The 15,148-nt window shown below is 46.4% G+C and overlaps 1 protein-coding gene across 7 annotated transcripts in view; it reads right to left on the bottom strand.

The window, feature by feature from the left end:
• The window catches only part of ZFAT (zinc finger and AT-hook domain containing), a 199,637-nt gene that overhangs the window by 62,710 nt on the left and 121,779 nt on the right, over nucleotides 1–15,148 (bottom strand). For all 7 annotated transcript variants that reach the window (XR_013447667.1, XM_036086345.2, XM_078071973.1 and 4 more), the window contains one exon: nucleotides 12,332–12,420. Coding sequence is in view for 6 of the 7 variants with exons in the window: in XM_036086345.2 (XP_035942238.1) it covers nucleotides 12,332–12,420 (89 nt within the window). In the remaining variant the exon portion in view is untranslated. The remainder of the gene's footprint in view (nucleotides 1–12,331; nucleotides 12,421–15,148) is intronic.

Raw genomic sequence — 15,148 nt, 5'->3', positions numbered from 1 at the left:
ATGCACCTGGTAAAAGGTGCTGTGTTAAGTGATGTCTTTCTGTGGTCAAGCCGGGTATACAGGAATGTATCAAATCAGTGGAATTAGGTGACTATGACTCGGGGGGCAAACAGAACAGTCACAGGCACCGAGAATCTTGAACAAAGGCATGATAGAGAGGACAATACCGTGCAGATATAATCCTGAGATGAAGAGAGAGGAAGAAACCGGAAGGAGTCTGGGTGGACCGAACATTTGAGAACAGTATTTGGAGCCCTCCAGGAAGCACTTACTGCTCCCAACCTGTAAGTGACGAGAGATACTGCTTGATCACCATGTTATAGAGGTTAGGTGTCCTGCCCAAGGCCACACTAGCAGTAAGTGGCAAGACTGGATTCGAAGACAGTCTGACCACAAAGCCATGACGCATAAAGTCAACATCGGAAGAGCTCGTGCTGCAAGGAAAGGGGCTTACACCAGAGCTGCATGCTGTTATTTCTTCCCAGCCCGACTCGTGAGTAATGCTGCGTGGAGAACACCCTCACCCGAGAGCTGGGGGAGCTCACAGTGACTTTGACTCCACTTAAATTACTCATGACAGCAGCTGTCTGCCACCTCACACCCCCTCCTTGCTCCTTACTTCCAGCCAAACTTCTGCCTGTCCAGAGCAGGCAGGCGAGGGAGTCAAGAGAACATTTAGGGCACCCACTTTGTGTAGGCATCGTGTTAGGCATTGTCAGAATCACATGGTGGGGCGTTTCCGCTTCGAGTGAGGGTGTAGAAAGTCACAAGGGACTGCTGCCCCACACAAACAACATGACACATCTTTTTTAAAATCCACCAGGCTGCTAAGGACACAAAGAAACCGAAGTGAACCAAATTCTAGAAACGAGCAAACACTGCCCAGGAGAAAAGAGACCCGTGGCTGCTCTCATCCCTGGCACTATGAGATGGGGAACTTCATCAGGTACAAGGGAGCAGGGCAGGGAGCTGGGGGCTGGGGCAGGAGAGGAGAGAAGATCTGCTCCAGCCCTCAGGGCCCTGCGTCTTCACTGCACACAAGGTGGCAAGGACTCCTGGCCCAGAGCGAGCGAGGAAGAAGAAGAAATCCTCTGCCACAGAAACCTTCACCAAGTGCACAGGCTCTCCTGAGGCTGGGCTGAGTAGAGAGGGGAGAGTGCTTTCCCAAGAAGCGGAAAGCTGGAGAGAAACAGGATCGTGCCAACAACTCGAAAAGCAGGCAGCCAGCCTGCAAAGCTGATAGAGAGCCCACATGGTTTAGAAAGGCAGAAGCCACGCTGTGAAGCAGAAAGGGAATTCTGGAGTCTCACTGTGCTCAGATGCCCAGCCCTGCTGAAAGGAAAGTCCTGATCCTATTCTCAAAACATCTGAAGACAGTGGAGAACCAACTCTGGAACTGCAACAGAGCCCAGATCCAGATCGATTACAGATTAGATCCATTCATTCCTGTGCTGGGGGTAACCCAAGGCCACACCCAGGTTCAACGATTGGCTGGGAGGGCTCACAAGACTCAGGATACAGTCAAACTCACAGCTATAATTCCTTATAGCATAAGAATGCAAAGCAAAACTCACAAAGGGAAGAGGCATGTGGGGTGAAGTCCAGGGGAAACCAGGCACGAGTCTCCAAGAGCCCTCTCCCAGCAAAGGCCCACAGGGCAGCTTAATTCCCCAGCAACAAGCTGTAACACATGTGAAATGGTACCAGCCTGAAAAGGTCACTGGAAGCTCAGTGCCAGGGTTTTACTGGAACTAATCACAAAGGTACTCTCGGCCTAGCACATATCAACACTCCAGACTCCCAGAAGGAAGCAGATACTGGGCACACACCACGTTGTCTGGACAGCTTAGGCACCATCAACTCCTCTTATCAATGAGGGTTGTGGGAAGTCCTCTGATGTCCAAGGTCCCAGATGGCAGCCAAGGGCCAAGCTTGCAAGTACACCCTTGACAGGACGCAGTCAGGCCTGCCTGTTAGCTATCTCTGGACAGTCCCCCACTGGCCTGATAAAGAAAGAGGCAGGGTGCCTGGGTGGCTCAGGTCATGATCCCAGGGTCCTGGGATCGAGCCCCGCATCGGGCTCCCTGCTCCGCGGGAAGCCTGCTTCTCCCTCTCCCTCTCCCCCAGCTTGTGTTCCCTCTCTCGCTGTGTCTCTCTCTGTCAAAAAATAAATAAAAATCTTTAAAAAAAAAAAAGAAAGAGGCACTTACTTTCCCATGGCCAATTATTAGTTAGCTCAGTCTCTACTGTTCTTTCATACATAATATCTAGCATTCAGTTAAAAATTATGAGACATGCAAAGAAACAAGAAAACGCGATCCCAAATCAAGAAAAAGTAAACAGAAACTGATGTACAGATAGCTCAGATATTGAAATTATTAGATATAAACATTTAAACAGTGATGATAAATGTGTTAAAGGCTCTAATGAAAAACATGTGTAACCAGGTAATAAATTTTAGCAGAATGAAAACTGTAAGAACCAAATGAAAATGCCAGAAAATAGGAAAAAAAAAAACAAAACCAGAAATGAATAATTCACCTGAGTATCTAAATAGCAGCTTTGATGTTAGGAGAAGGATAAGTAATCTTGACAAAAGGTCAGTAGAAGTCATATAAACTGAAACACAAAGAGAAAGAAGAATTAAAGAGAGAGAGAGAGATCATCTGAATGCTGTGAGATACCAAACAGTTTAATATGATGTAGTATCATCTTGGAGGAAAAGGAGAAAACATATGGAAAAGAAGTAATATTCAAGAGATAATAGCTGAGAAGAGACTGGTCCACAACTGATGAAAGGCATCAATCCACAAGACCCAAAAGCTCAACAAACCCCAAGCAAGGCAAACACGAGGAAGCCATACCTAAACTTAATGATGTTAATATGATGAAAACCAAAGAAAGAGAGAAAAAGCTTAAAACCAGACAGAGGAAAAAGGACCATTACACACAGGGAGAAATGATAAGGATTAGAAATAACAAAGGACAAAACATAATAGAACAATGTTGTTAGAGTGATGTCTTCCCAGAAATCCAGTCATCAAAAGTAAAGTAAATTTACACAAAGTAAAGAATTTCCAAACAGACAAAAGCTGAGATAATTTAACCCCAGCAAACCAGCATATAACAAATGCTAGGAGGAAAATTTATCAAATGGAAGCCCAGGCCTACAAGGAAAAAATAAAGAACACCAGAAAGATTAAATACACAGGGGAATATAAAAAACATTTAAAAAATATCATATATGCATATATATGTGTATATATATATGTGTGTGTGTGTGTGTAAATATTAAAAATGTCTTTTTTGTATATAAAATATATGTAAATATATTTTATAATTTAAAAAATTATATTTTGATATGTACTTAAATATTAACTGCATAAAGCAAAAAATAGAACTGTGTTGAGTTTATAACAAATGGAAGCAATATATATGACTATAAGAGCACAAAGGGTATAAGAGAAATAATATGAATTACAGCATTTCATGGTTCTTAACACTGTTCATGAAATAGTACATCTGGAGCTAGCTAGAATGTGTTACAATACAGATGCATAATACAACGTGTACACCAATCGCTAAAAAGAAAATAAATTGAAAATAAATCAAGATGGTACTTTTCAAATGAGACATATCAAAATTACATTAAATGTAAATGGACTAAAAGCACTCCAATTAAAAGGCAGAATTGTCAGATGGGCCGTGTGCTCGCACGCGCATGCGCACACACACACACACACACACACACACACACAAAGCACAAACAAGATCCAGCTACATGCTATTTATAGGAACACACTTTTTTATTTTATTTTTTAAAGATTTATTTATTTGACAGAGAGACACAGCAAGAAAGGGAACACAAGCAGAGGGAGTGGGAGAGGGAGGCGCAGGCTTCCTGCCGAGCAGGGAGCCCAATGTGGGGCTCGATCCCAGGACCCTGGGATCATAACCTGAGCCGAAAGCAGATGCTTAACGACTGAGCCACCCAGGCGCCCTTGGAACACACTTTAAATATAAAGACTCAGATAGAACGTTTCCTTCAGAGTTCAAAACCCAGTGTGGTGGCTGGCAGATTATGGTCCATGGACCCCCTGCATCAGAACCACAGGAGAATGTAACCACAGGAGAATGGAGTCAAGGATTCCTGATGGCCTTTAGGCTCAAAGAAATCACAAAAGCATCTCCTGGGTTTGGGAACACATTATCTGCACATTTGTTAAGATCTCAAGGTGGCTCTGAAGTTGAGTAAGAACTGATCTGGTGGGAAGAGTGGCCAGAGGCCAGAACTGCTCCCATTAACAAAAGAGCAAGCCTGAGATCCTCCCAGCACCTCCCCCCTGTGGTGGCCAGCACAGGGCTGATGGTCCAAGTCTGCCCCAAGCTATGAGAACTTCTTCCTTCTGGTCTCCCCCTTCAAATCAACCACTCCTTCTGAAAGTAGCTTTTGAAATAATGACATCATTGTTCCCATATTCCAAATAAGGAGGCAGTGGCCCCAAAAGGCAAAGGATCAAAATCCCCAGATGTCACCTAGTTAGTAAGTAATGGCACCAAGATTTTGATCCTTATCTGCCCAACTCCAAAACCATAAATAACAACAACAAAAGCAAAATAACACCAACATCTAAAGACATATGTAGAAGAAATCCAGAGAGGGAGAAAAACCATATGAGACTACTGACTCCAGGAAACAAACCAAGGGTTGCGGAAAGGGAGGTGGGGGGGGGGATGGGGTAATTGGGTGATGAGCATTAAGGAGGGAATATGATGTGATGAACACTGGGTGTTATATGCAACTAATGAATCGTTTAACATTATATCAAAAACTAATGATGTACTATATATTGGCTAACAACTTAAATTAAAAAAAAGAAATAAAGACATGTAAAGAAAACATAATACCTAGAAAATATTTACAATGAGTGACTTGCAAACATAAATTTAGGCTCACTAAAAAGAAAATAAACCATGATCGGGCTGGTCTTTTTTTTTTTTAGAGACTGGAGTCATTTTTAAAGATTGGGAAGGGAGAAAGAGTCAACATTTTTTGATCCTCTACCATGTACCATACCCACTACTCATACAAACGGTATCACTTTGAATATGTCCAACACCAGAGAAAGATATTACGATCAGCATTTTAAAGACAATAAAAATGTACAGATTAGTTAAATTAAACAGACTACAAGTAGCACAGCCAGGATCTGAACCTGAGTCTATCTGGTTCTAAATTCTGTGTTTTTCTGCAAGACCTCAATGCTCTGAGATTGTCAAGTGCAAAACAGAATCCCAGTGAACTTCAAAGAGCAATTTGTCACTGCTTTCCTGGGACAATGTCAGAGATGATGAACAAGTTTACATTCTGCTTTGACATTGGGTAGTTTCTAAAATATTTTTATTTATAGTTTTGCTTTTTACTTAAATTTACTGAACAGGTAAAAACATTTAGTTCACCCAGTTCAAAACTTAACTGGGAAAGGTCTCGCTCCAAGCCCCGGCCTCCTATCTACCCAGTCCCAACCCTCACTGCCCAACCATATGGTTTATTTATTTTGTGCATATGCTTCAAGAGGCTTTAAAGCAGACATAAATAAATACAAATATATCTCTGCCCTTTCTTACCTGAAAGGCAGTGTACTTTATTGTTCTAAATCTTGCTTTTTCCACTTCATTATATATATCAAATACCTTTCCAAAGAAGTAAGTAAGTACTCTTTTTTTGTAGCTGTACAGTGTTCTGGTGTTTGGATGCCCCCTGGTTTATTTAAGCCTTACTCTATCCACAAACATTTCCGTTGTTTCCAATGAATAACACTGCACAGTCCTTATTTCAGACATCAGCAAGTGCACCCGTAAGGTCACATCTTACAAGAGGCAGGCTGAGGCAAAAAGCATGTGCACCTGCAGGTGGGATAGGTTCTCCAACCTGTGCCCACCCAGGGCCTGGGAGCTTTTACACTCCAAATGGCAAAGTATAAACAGCTCTCGCACAGCCTCACCAACAGACTGTGCTATCAAACTTGTGAATGTTTACTAATCGATAAGCAAAAAATGGTATTTCAATGTACTTTCCCTTTATTTTTTTTTTAATTATCAGTGAGATGAGGCACCTTATCAGATACCCGAGAGCTATTCCCTTCTCTGTGACCTGTTCTCTTTACCTACTTTTCAATTGGGATACCAGGAGCAGTTTATTTTTTTTTTTTACTTTTTTATTGTTATGTTAATCACCATACAGTACATCATTAGTTTTTGATGTAGTGTTCCATGATTCATTGTTTGTGCGTAACACCCAGTGCTCCATGCAGAACGTGCCCTCTTTAATAACCATCACCAGGCTAACCCATCCTCTCACCCCCCCTCCCCTCTAGAACCCTCAGTTTGTTTTTCAGAGTCCATCGTCTCTCATGGTTCATCTCCCCCTCCAATTGCCCCCCTTCATTCTTCCCCTCCTACTGGGAGCAGTTTATTTTTAATATGAGATAATCATTCATAAAGATAAGGCAAATGTTAAAAAACCAGTAGCATTAAAAATTCCAGCTGCTCAATCAGTATTTTCCTTCTTGATTTTGAAAAATACTACCTTAAAGTACCATTCTCTGTCTTTGGTATCTAACAAGTACACTGTGAGAAATCTAGACTAGTTTCCTAGAAGGAATGGGTGAATCAATCAGATAGCAGACAAGCTAGGGAGGCAAGTCCAGTGACCCCAAATCAGCTAAAACAGTGGATCTGTGGAACCATTTCCCTCCTCCCCTCCACCTTCTCCATCTCTCTTATCAGTACCTCCCACCCCAGTTTCAGTGACTCTCATGACAGGAAAGAAAACAGCACAACTCTGTTTTTTAGAAATCAGTAATTACAATCCAGTTTCACAAGCTGTATGAACCCAAGTGAAATGAGCATGTAACCCTCACAGTATGAATGATACATACAGGGCTAGCAAAAACAAGCATCCTCTTCATATAAGTATCCCTTTATATGAAAACACAAGACTTTATTTAAAAATAAAGTTATTCAAGACAATGAAGAGATAAGGTGCAGAGTGGGAGAAAATATTTGCAATTAGGGACTGTTATCCAAAATACATAAAGAACTCTTAACTCTTAAAACTCAACAATAAGTTGAGAAAATGAATAACCCAAGTAAAAAAAAAAAAAAAAAAAAAAAAGAGCAAAAAGCCTGAACAGACACATCACTAAAGAAGATATACAGATGATGAACAGGCACATGAAAGATGCTCCACAGCTTATGTCATCAGGGAAATGCAAATTAAAGAAGGATGAGTATCACACCTCACCCCTACTGGAGTGACCCAGATCCAGAACACTGACAACACCAAGTGCTGGTGAGGATGTGGGGCAACAGGAACTCTGATGCACTGCTAGTGGGGATGCAGAATGGTGCAGCCACTGTGGAAGACAGTGTGGCAGTTTCTTGCCGAGCTAAACATACTCCTACCATACAATCCGGCAATCACACTCCTTAGTATTCACCTGAAGGAGCTGGGAACTTAGGTCGGGACAAAAATCTGCACCCAGTGTTTAAGCAGCTTTATTCATAATTGCCAAAACTTTAGAAGCAACCAAGATGTCCTTCAGTAGGTGAATGGATAAACAAACTGCGGCACATCCAGGTAATGGAATATTATTCAGCACTAAAAAGAAATGCACTATCAAGTCATGAAAAGACATGGAGGAACCTTAAATGTGTATTACTAAGTGAAAGAAGCCAATCTGAAAAGGCTACATGCTGTATGATTCCAACTCTAGGACATTCTGGAAAAGGCGAAGCTATGGAGACAGTAGGCGGATTAGTGGCTGCCAGGGGAGACGGGGGGCAGAGAGGGGTGAATGGGTGGAGCACAGAGGGCTTTCAAGGCAGTGAGACGGCTCTGCATGATAACCGTAACAGTGGATACGTGTCACGATACATCTGTCAAAACCCACAGAAGGCAGAAAACCAACTTGGAGCCCTACCGTACTATGGCCTTGGGTGAGTATGACGTATCAGTACAGGCTGGACTGTGACAATGTACCGCTCTGGTGGGGATCTGACAACGGGGAGGGTGCGAGTAGGAGGCAGGCCCAGACAGTATAGGAGAAGTGCCTGTACTTTCTTCTCAATTTCGCTGTGAACCGAAAACTACCTCCAAAATACTTTATTAATTTCAAAAAAAAAAAAAAGAGGTAAGATGTAAAATCCAACGAAGGCCCGTGGTTTAGTTAACAGGATACCAAAGTCAATTTCCCAGTTTTGATAACACACTATGGTTAAAGAAGACACTGTCACTGAGGGAAGACGGGGAATCGGTACCTGGGAAATCCGCCGGACTCTAGATCAGTTTAGAATTATTTTAAAATAAAAATGTTTTCAATGAAATAAAGCCACCATTTATTAACGTGGTAGGGAGACTACCACTGAGTCACCCAGCCCCCCTAATTGAGAACAGTCCTCTCAACAGAGTTGTGGGGTCAAAGGAGCCGACAGAGAGAGAGAAAACCGTGTGAGGGGACTCCCGCCTGCGATCACATTGCCTCACTGAGCAGCGTGCGGGCGTATTTATTCGCGAGGAAGCAAGAGCTGAACAGCCAGAGGGAGGGAACAAGCCCGTGTGGTTTGGAGGCCCCTGGCTCCGTGGCTTCTCTGTGCAAGCACCTTCTCTGGCACTTGCTGAAGACTGACAGTGTCGGTCCCACCCGAGGGAATGCATTTTAATTACGGCTGCAAGAGGCGCACAGAGCACCTTCACTGCTTGTGAATTCTCTGGGGTTTGATGGGCTTCACCCCATGTTTTATAGTCCTTTCGATCTTAGGATGACTTGGAAATGCTTTTGGCATGAAGATGTTCCCAGAAAAACTGGGAATGACCATAACTGTCCAATTATGAGGGGAATGGGTAATTAAACTAGGATACTCATCCTAAAGCAGCCGTTAAAAGCAGTTTTACAGTAAGTATATTTTCATGAAATGGAAAAATGCCTGTGGAACGATGATTTAAAAAAAAAAAAAAAGGCTATATTTATAATGCTCAAATCAGGCAGGCTCTCCAGCCCTGCCTTTGACTGGGAGGTTATTCTAACTCAACAGCGAAGTATTCTTGGCAAACCATCTGGCCACTCATTTAAGCTACATTCTCTAATAGAACTTTATCGGTGGTAAAACTGATGTTTGAATCTCCACCCAAAAATGCTCATTTACAGTAGGACCTCAATTAGGTCTTAAAAAAATATATCGTATCCAAAAATTCTGCAAAGAAAGGGAAGGAAAAGCACTTTCCAAATCTTAAAGAGTGAACATATATTAATTTTATTTTTAAAATAAATAAATAAAAACATGTAATTTTAAAAGGCAATACAAGAGTTTGCCCTTATTACAGTGTTTCCGGACACAAATTATATACTGTAAATTATATATCTGCATCTAGGACAGCCAACTGGTTTCCTCTTGCAAGCCGACTGCAATGGATTAGTAGTGTCTGCCTGACGATTCTCAGGCCTCATGTAGGATTAGTGAAACAGAGAGGCTTGATTTCTTGGTAATATTTGCCACTGGTATGCAGAGGGAGTGTGGGAGCACGCATACCATGTATTTTCGGATTCTGATGAGAGTTTTCTACCACAGAGTAGATGTGAAAGGAAGAAAACAGAGGGGAATGCAGTGGGCGGAATAATGTCCCTGCAAAGATGTCCACGTCCTGGTATCTGGAAGCTCACACGGCAAAAAGAAGTTACGACTACATGGGGAGTCGAAGTTGTTAACCATCTGACCTTAAGGTAAGGACATTCTCCTGGGCCATCCAAGTGGGCCCACAGGTGAAATCACAAGGGTCCTCCCAGGTGAAAGGCGGAAGGGAGGCAGAGGAGAGAGAGGTGGGGTGCTACGTCGCTGTCTCGGAAGACAGAGGGCTGGGGCCAAGAGCCAAGGAACGCAGGCAGCCTCCAGAAGCCAGAAAAGGCCAGGGGATGGATTTTCTCCTAAAGCCTCCGGAAGGAATACAGCCCTGCCATCACCTTGCCTTTAGCTCCGGGAGACCCGTGCCAGAATTCTGAACTATTCAGTAATAACTTGTACAGTTTCTAGTACAAGGTGGAGGTAGTTGAGCAGTAACAGAAAAGTGACGGAGAGGGGCGCCTGGGTGGCTCAGTTGTTAAGCGTCTGCCTTCGGCTCAGGTCATGATCCCGGGGTCCTGGGATCGAGCCCCACATTGGGCTCCCTGCTCGGCGGGAAGCCTGCTTCTCCCTCTCCCTGCTGCTTGTGTTCCCTCTCTCGTTGTGTCTCTGTCAAATAAATAAATAAAATCTTAAAAAAAAAAAAAAAGAAGAAAAGTGACAGAGAGGAAAGAGAACCGTCCACTGTCAAAACTTTGTTTTGCTTTGTCGGTCCCAGTCACTGAAGAAACATTACTTACACTAACTGGTGCTACGAGAGCACCTGACCTGGAGGAGGTGGGAGGCCGGAGTGGGACTGAGTGGTTCCCAGCCCAGCGCGGTACCACTCCGTAGGGAGGGCGCCCGTGGGAAGGCAGACGTGACCCCAGGCCAGCTCTGCCCCGTAGCTCCCAAGGCCTCAGCAGCGAACGGCAGCTACGTGACAGCAGGGTGACACTTGAGCTCAAACCACCCCCAAATCCACTTCCTGTACACACAAGCCAAAGAGTCCACAAATCTGAGAGAGAGAACAGTGAGGACTGGGGGGCAGAGAGACTGTTGGGCTGTGTCTGGCTGGGGAAGAAGACGTTTCCCGCTGAAAACCCAGGAACGAATGGGAAGTCTAGCTCCAGTTTGGGGACGGGGAGGACAATAAAGAACCTGCCAGTCCTCCTTTCTCATCTATGAAGTGAGAGCTGCCTCAGCTCGCTGTTCCCTAGCACCCCACCTGCGCTAGTCTACGGAAGTCTAGGCTCCCCCAAAGAAACACACCTGTGGCGGTGCAACTCGAGATAAAGCTCTTCATTTTAAATCGTGTACAAAATCTGCAGGACACTCAAGAAGCTCCCCACGGACACACCGCCACTCCCACGAGGTGACACCCACCTGAGAAACACAGGTCCGCCACAGGGACATTAAAGCCGAGACACAAGCAACAGGTGCGGCCGCCTCAGTTTTCCCCGTGAGCCCCTCTGTGCCCACAAGGAGCAAGGAGGAGTAAGGAGAAGACACGTGGAGAGAAGCCCAGGCCTAGGACTCGGAGACAAAGTCAGTTCTGGGCCCTTCCCTTCCTGGATGTTTACAGCACATAAACCCCTAACCCTCTGAGCCACTTGGTTTCTTAACCAGCAGAGGTGAGATCCTGAGAAGTCATCTCTCACTGGGCTGGCTGTTCTGAGCCTCAGAAGAGCTTGCCGATGGGGGAGTCCTCGTCCCCTCCGAAGTGGTGGCAACACAGCTTGGTTAGTACTTCAACAGTGACTGAAATCTGTAGATGTGGGCATGGCAGACAAGCCTAATGGGGGACCGGGTACCTTCTCTGAGGTTCAAGTCCTTCATCAGTGAGAGAGGGATGATGGGCTCTACCGTGGGGGAGGGCAGAGCTGACGGAAGTGAAGCTCCGGGCACAGTGCAGGCATACAGCAGGTGCTCAATAAATGCAACCTGCAAGTGTGGCGGCCCACGGCCCCTCCCACCTTCTCCATTCTCCGGGACTCAGCGGTGGACACGACTTCAACAAACATCAGAGCACCGTGCTTTCCGTTTCCATGCGTAGATGCAGTGGCAGAAGCAACTTTAAGGCTTGAGTTCCCAGCGCCGGGCAGAAGTTCTTGTCAAACAAATGCACGGGACCACAAGCCTTACTGTCGGTAACTGCAGCAGAAGTGGCGGCCAAGTGCATATTTAGCAACCACGTTCAGTAGATCTGTTACAGCTATGACGTGAATACGGACAGCCACCGCCTCCTGAGGCCCTACTATGTGCCGGGCACGGCAGCAGGCACCCCATGGCCACCATCTCCAGCTCCCCGGCTGGGCATCGTCACGAGCCTGTTGTACCAGGGGACTGACCTGAGGCCGTCCAGGTCTGAAAGCACACCCCCTTGTTCCTAGAGCTCACAGCCTCTCCTCTACATCCCTCCAGGTTTTTAGAGTAAGAGCATGCCTTTTCTCTAGTTACGCATGGTCCCTGGACCTGGCTTCCGAAGGATAGAGAAATCCCACCCTTCTGGCAGGAGAGCGCACGCCACAAGGTGAGCTACACCTCGGACTCCATGCATCCTAGCCAAGGGGGCCTGGAAGGGAAGGGAACACCCCAAAATAATGACACCTTCATTCTGACAAGCAATGCACTTCCGGCGTGCACCTGCCCGCCACGTGCCGGGTCCTCTCACCTTGAACGAGGCGTGCTGCTCCATGTGCCGCAGCAGCTGGGGCTTCTGGGCCGCCGTATAGTCACACACCGTGCACTTAAACTGCTTCCCTGGAAAGAAGGGAGGAGAAGGTGAGCGTCATCAGGCTAACAGCTCCCGCAGTTGAATGCAGGGCCAGGCAGAGAGACAGGTGCACGACGATGCCCTTGCCACGTGGGAGTCCAGCATCTCTGGGGGAACAGCCTGTCCACGCCCAGATACCTGTTGACCACAGGTGGCAACGGAAGGGGGCTCGCCATGGAAGGAGGAGAACAGCCTGGGGAGGCCCCAGGAGCAACAACACTTGAGCGGGCTCCTAAAGAAAGTCAGGGTGTGGCCAGCTGACTGGACGGAAGAGGAGCACAGAGGGGGAGCCCAGGGGCGGGGAGCACGGAGTGGGGACCTCAGGTGCTCCGAAGACCGGAGCAGCTGGGGCTTCCTTCTGGGACCCAAAGCATGAGGTCTACAGAGGGCAGGCATTGGCCCTCGAGACACTGCCAGAGCATGTCACCAAGAGCACCTTGTGGTCCCAAGGGCCAGGAGAAGGCAGAAGGCCACTCAGCGAGGCGGCAGGATCTGTGCTGGGAACGCCTAACCCTGGCAGGAGTGTGAAAGCCAGATGCGAGGGGGGCTGCCGGAAAGGCACTGCACAGGAATGGAAAGCACTGCGCTTGGAGAGGATGAATGCGTTAGCAACATGCAAACATTCGTTAACGGGATGAACAGGCCCATCATTTATTTGTTAAAACAAATTAATGGATGTACCGGCGCGCTACATGTTCTACCCCCCGGTGAGCACAAGTGAAACCGCGAATGCAGTAATACCATTGTGCAACCGAATAGAAATATAACCGACTTCTGCCAGCGGTCAACTGGTCCCCAAGCAGCTTCCAAGGGTGCGGGCCTCTCGGGGAGCCAAGGGCACAGCCACTGCACATGGTACCACAGAAACACTGGCTCCTCCCAGGGGCCTGGCACATCTTTCCTTCACAGACAAGCTGGGTGAGAGAGTCGTCTCCCTCGTCAACCTACAGCCTCCCTTCCTATGAACTCTCAAACCCAATGAACACCGGCTGATGGCACCTGTCACTGGAAACCCATTCTCACCAAGGGAACCAATGAACTCCATGGGGCCAAGCCGGTGGCGGATCTTAGTCTGTGTTTTGCTGGACTCTGCTGCACATTGCTCAGCTAATAGGCCAGTATCCTCAGAGTCCATGAGGCTTTCTCTCTCGTCCACACCTTTCATACACCGGCATTCCACAATGCTGTGGCCCATGCTCCCATTCTTCTCCTTCTAGAAGCAACCGTGCATATAATCTTCACCTGTGGACTTCTGTAAACCTCTAACGCCAAAATCTATACCTTCCCACCCTTACTTCTACATCCTCTACCGTTCCCTGATCTCAAGATCTGAGTATCCAACCATCTGCTGGGCTTCTGCCTAGCTGACCCAAATGTACTAATTTGGACTTATTATCTTCCCCATCAAATGGGTCCCACCTCCAGCCTTCCCAGTTCTTTGCCCACCCAATCATGAAGTCAGAGACTTGGCAGCCTTCCTCAGTATCTCCATGACCCCAACTGCACTCATCTCAGTTTTACCTCCTAAATATTTCTCTATTTCTCTGTTTCAATACCTCCATACTTGTTTAAGTCCTCCTCATTTCTTTCCTGGACAAGAACAAAAACCTGTAACCTGGCTTCCTTGCCTTCAGGTAACCCTCCCATCCATCTGCCATTCATCCATCCATCCATCTATCCCCCATCAACTAACCATCCATCCGCTCACCTGCCCACTCTGTCTCCCTTCCTGTCTCCCTCCCTCTGTCCATCATCCATCCATCCATGCGAATGCCCCATCCTCTATCCAGATGACCTGACACATAAACTCTCCCACAGCTCTTTCTGCACACCACCAAGGACTCCAGCTGCAGAACAAAGTTGAAAAGTTCCAGAGCGTGATACAGAGGCCTTGCAGAACCGAACTAACTCCCCGCACTTGACCCTTCTCTGACTTCCAGTTTGCCTTTCCCTCTGTATGTCGGGCTCTGTAACACAGAAGTCTTTCAGGTCTGACAGCATTCTGCCAAGCCCCTGCTAACATCTGCCAAGCCTGGGGTGCACTGCCTCTCGGCATATGGCCAGTCTTCACTGTAACTCACAACTCAAGTTGAACGACATCTCTGGCAATTGGGCTAAGAGTGAGCCCTCCGCGGCTCCCACAGACCCTCTCCACATGCTTCTGTCCGTGCCTGACTCTGCAGCCTCGCACTGCCTGCCCACAAGCCTGGTGCTGCCCTGGCTGCCCACAGGGACCATGTCCTATTCATCCCTACACCCCTAGCACCTGAGTGCATGGCTCACACCGAAAGTATCCTGTGCATTTTACTGAACTGAACTGGGAAAGGAACAGAGGAAATTCTGCATATCTTACGTGAATAACACTTTCAACAGTAACAGCAAAAGGGAAATAATAGTATAAATATATTAATACAATTACACTATCATTGTAGATGAACAAACCCCAAATTCTAGATTCTACTAATTCTGCAAGTCCGAAGCATGGGGAAAACTTTTTCAGGTGTAAGGCAGACACGTCATAATTAGAAACCAAGGAATATTTGTTCTTAAATATAGTATCATCTTTTTTCAAACACAGGGCCGCACATTTCTACATGTCTTGAAGATAACCTCAGCCCCCCACACTTCTCCACTGATTCCGACTCACACAAATGCATCCTCACTGTGCCAGGCAGCCTGAGCAAAATGGTGCTGGGTTCCCCACTGCCTTAGTAG

The sequence above is a fragment of the Halichoerus grypus genome, chromosome 5, assembly GCF_964656455.1.
Source record: "Halichoerus grypus chromosome 5, mHalGry1.hap1.1, whole genome shotgun sequence".
Classification (NCBI taxonomy): domain Eukaryota; kingdom Metazoa; phylum Chordata; class Mammalia; order Carnivora; family Phocidae; genus Halichoerus; species Halichoerus grypus.
Note: the sequence above shows the minus strand (reverse complement) of the source record. Positions and strands in the feature narration are given on the sequence as shown.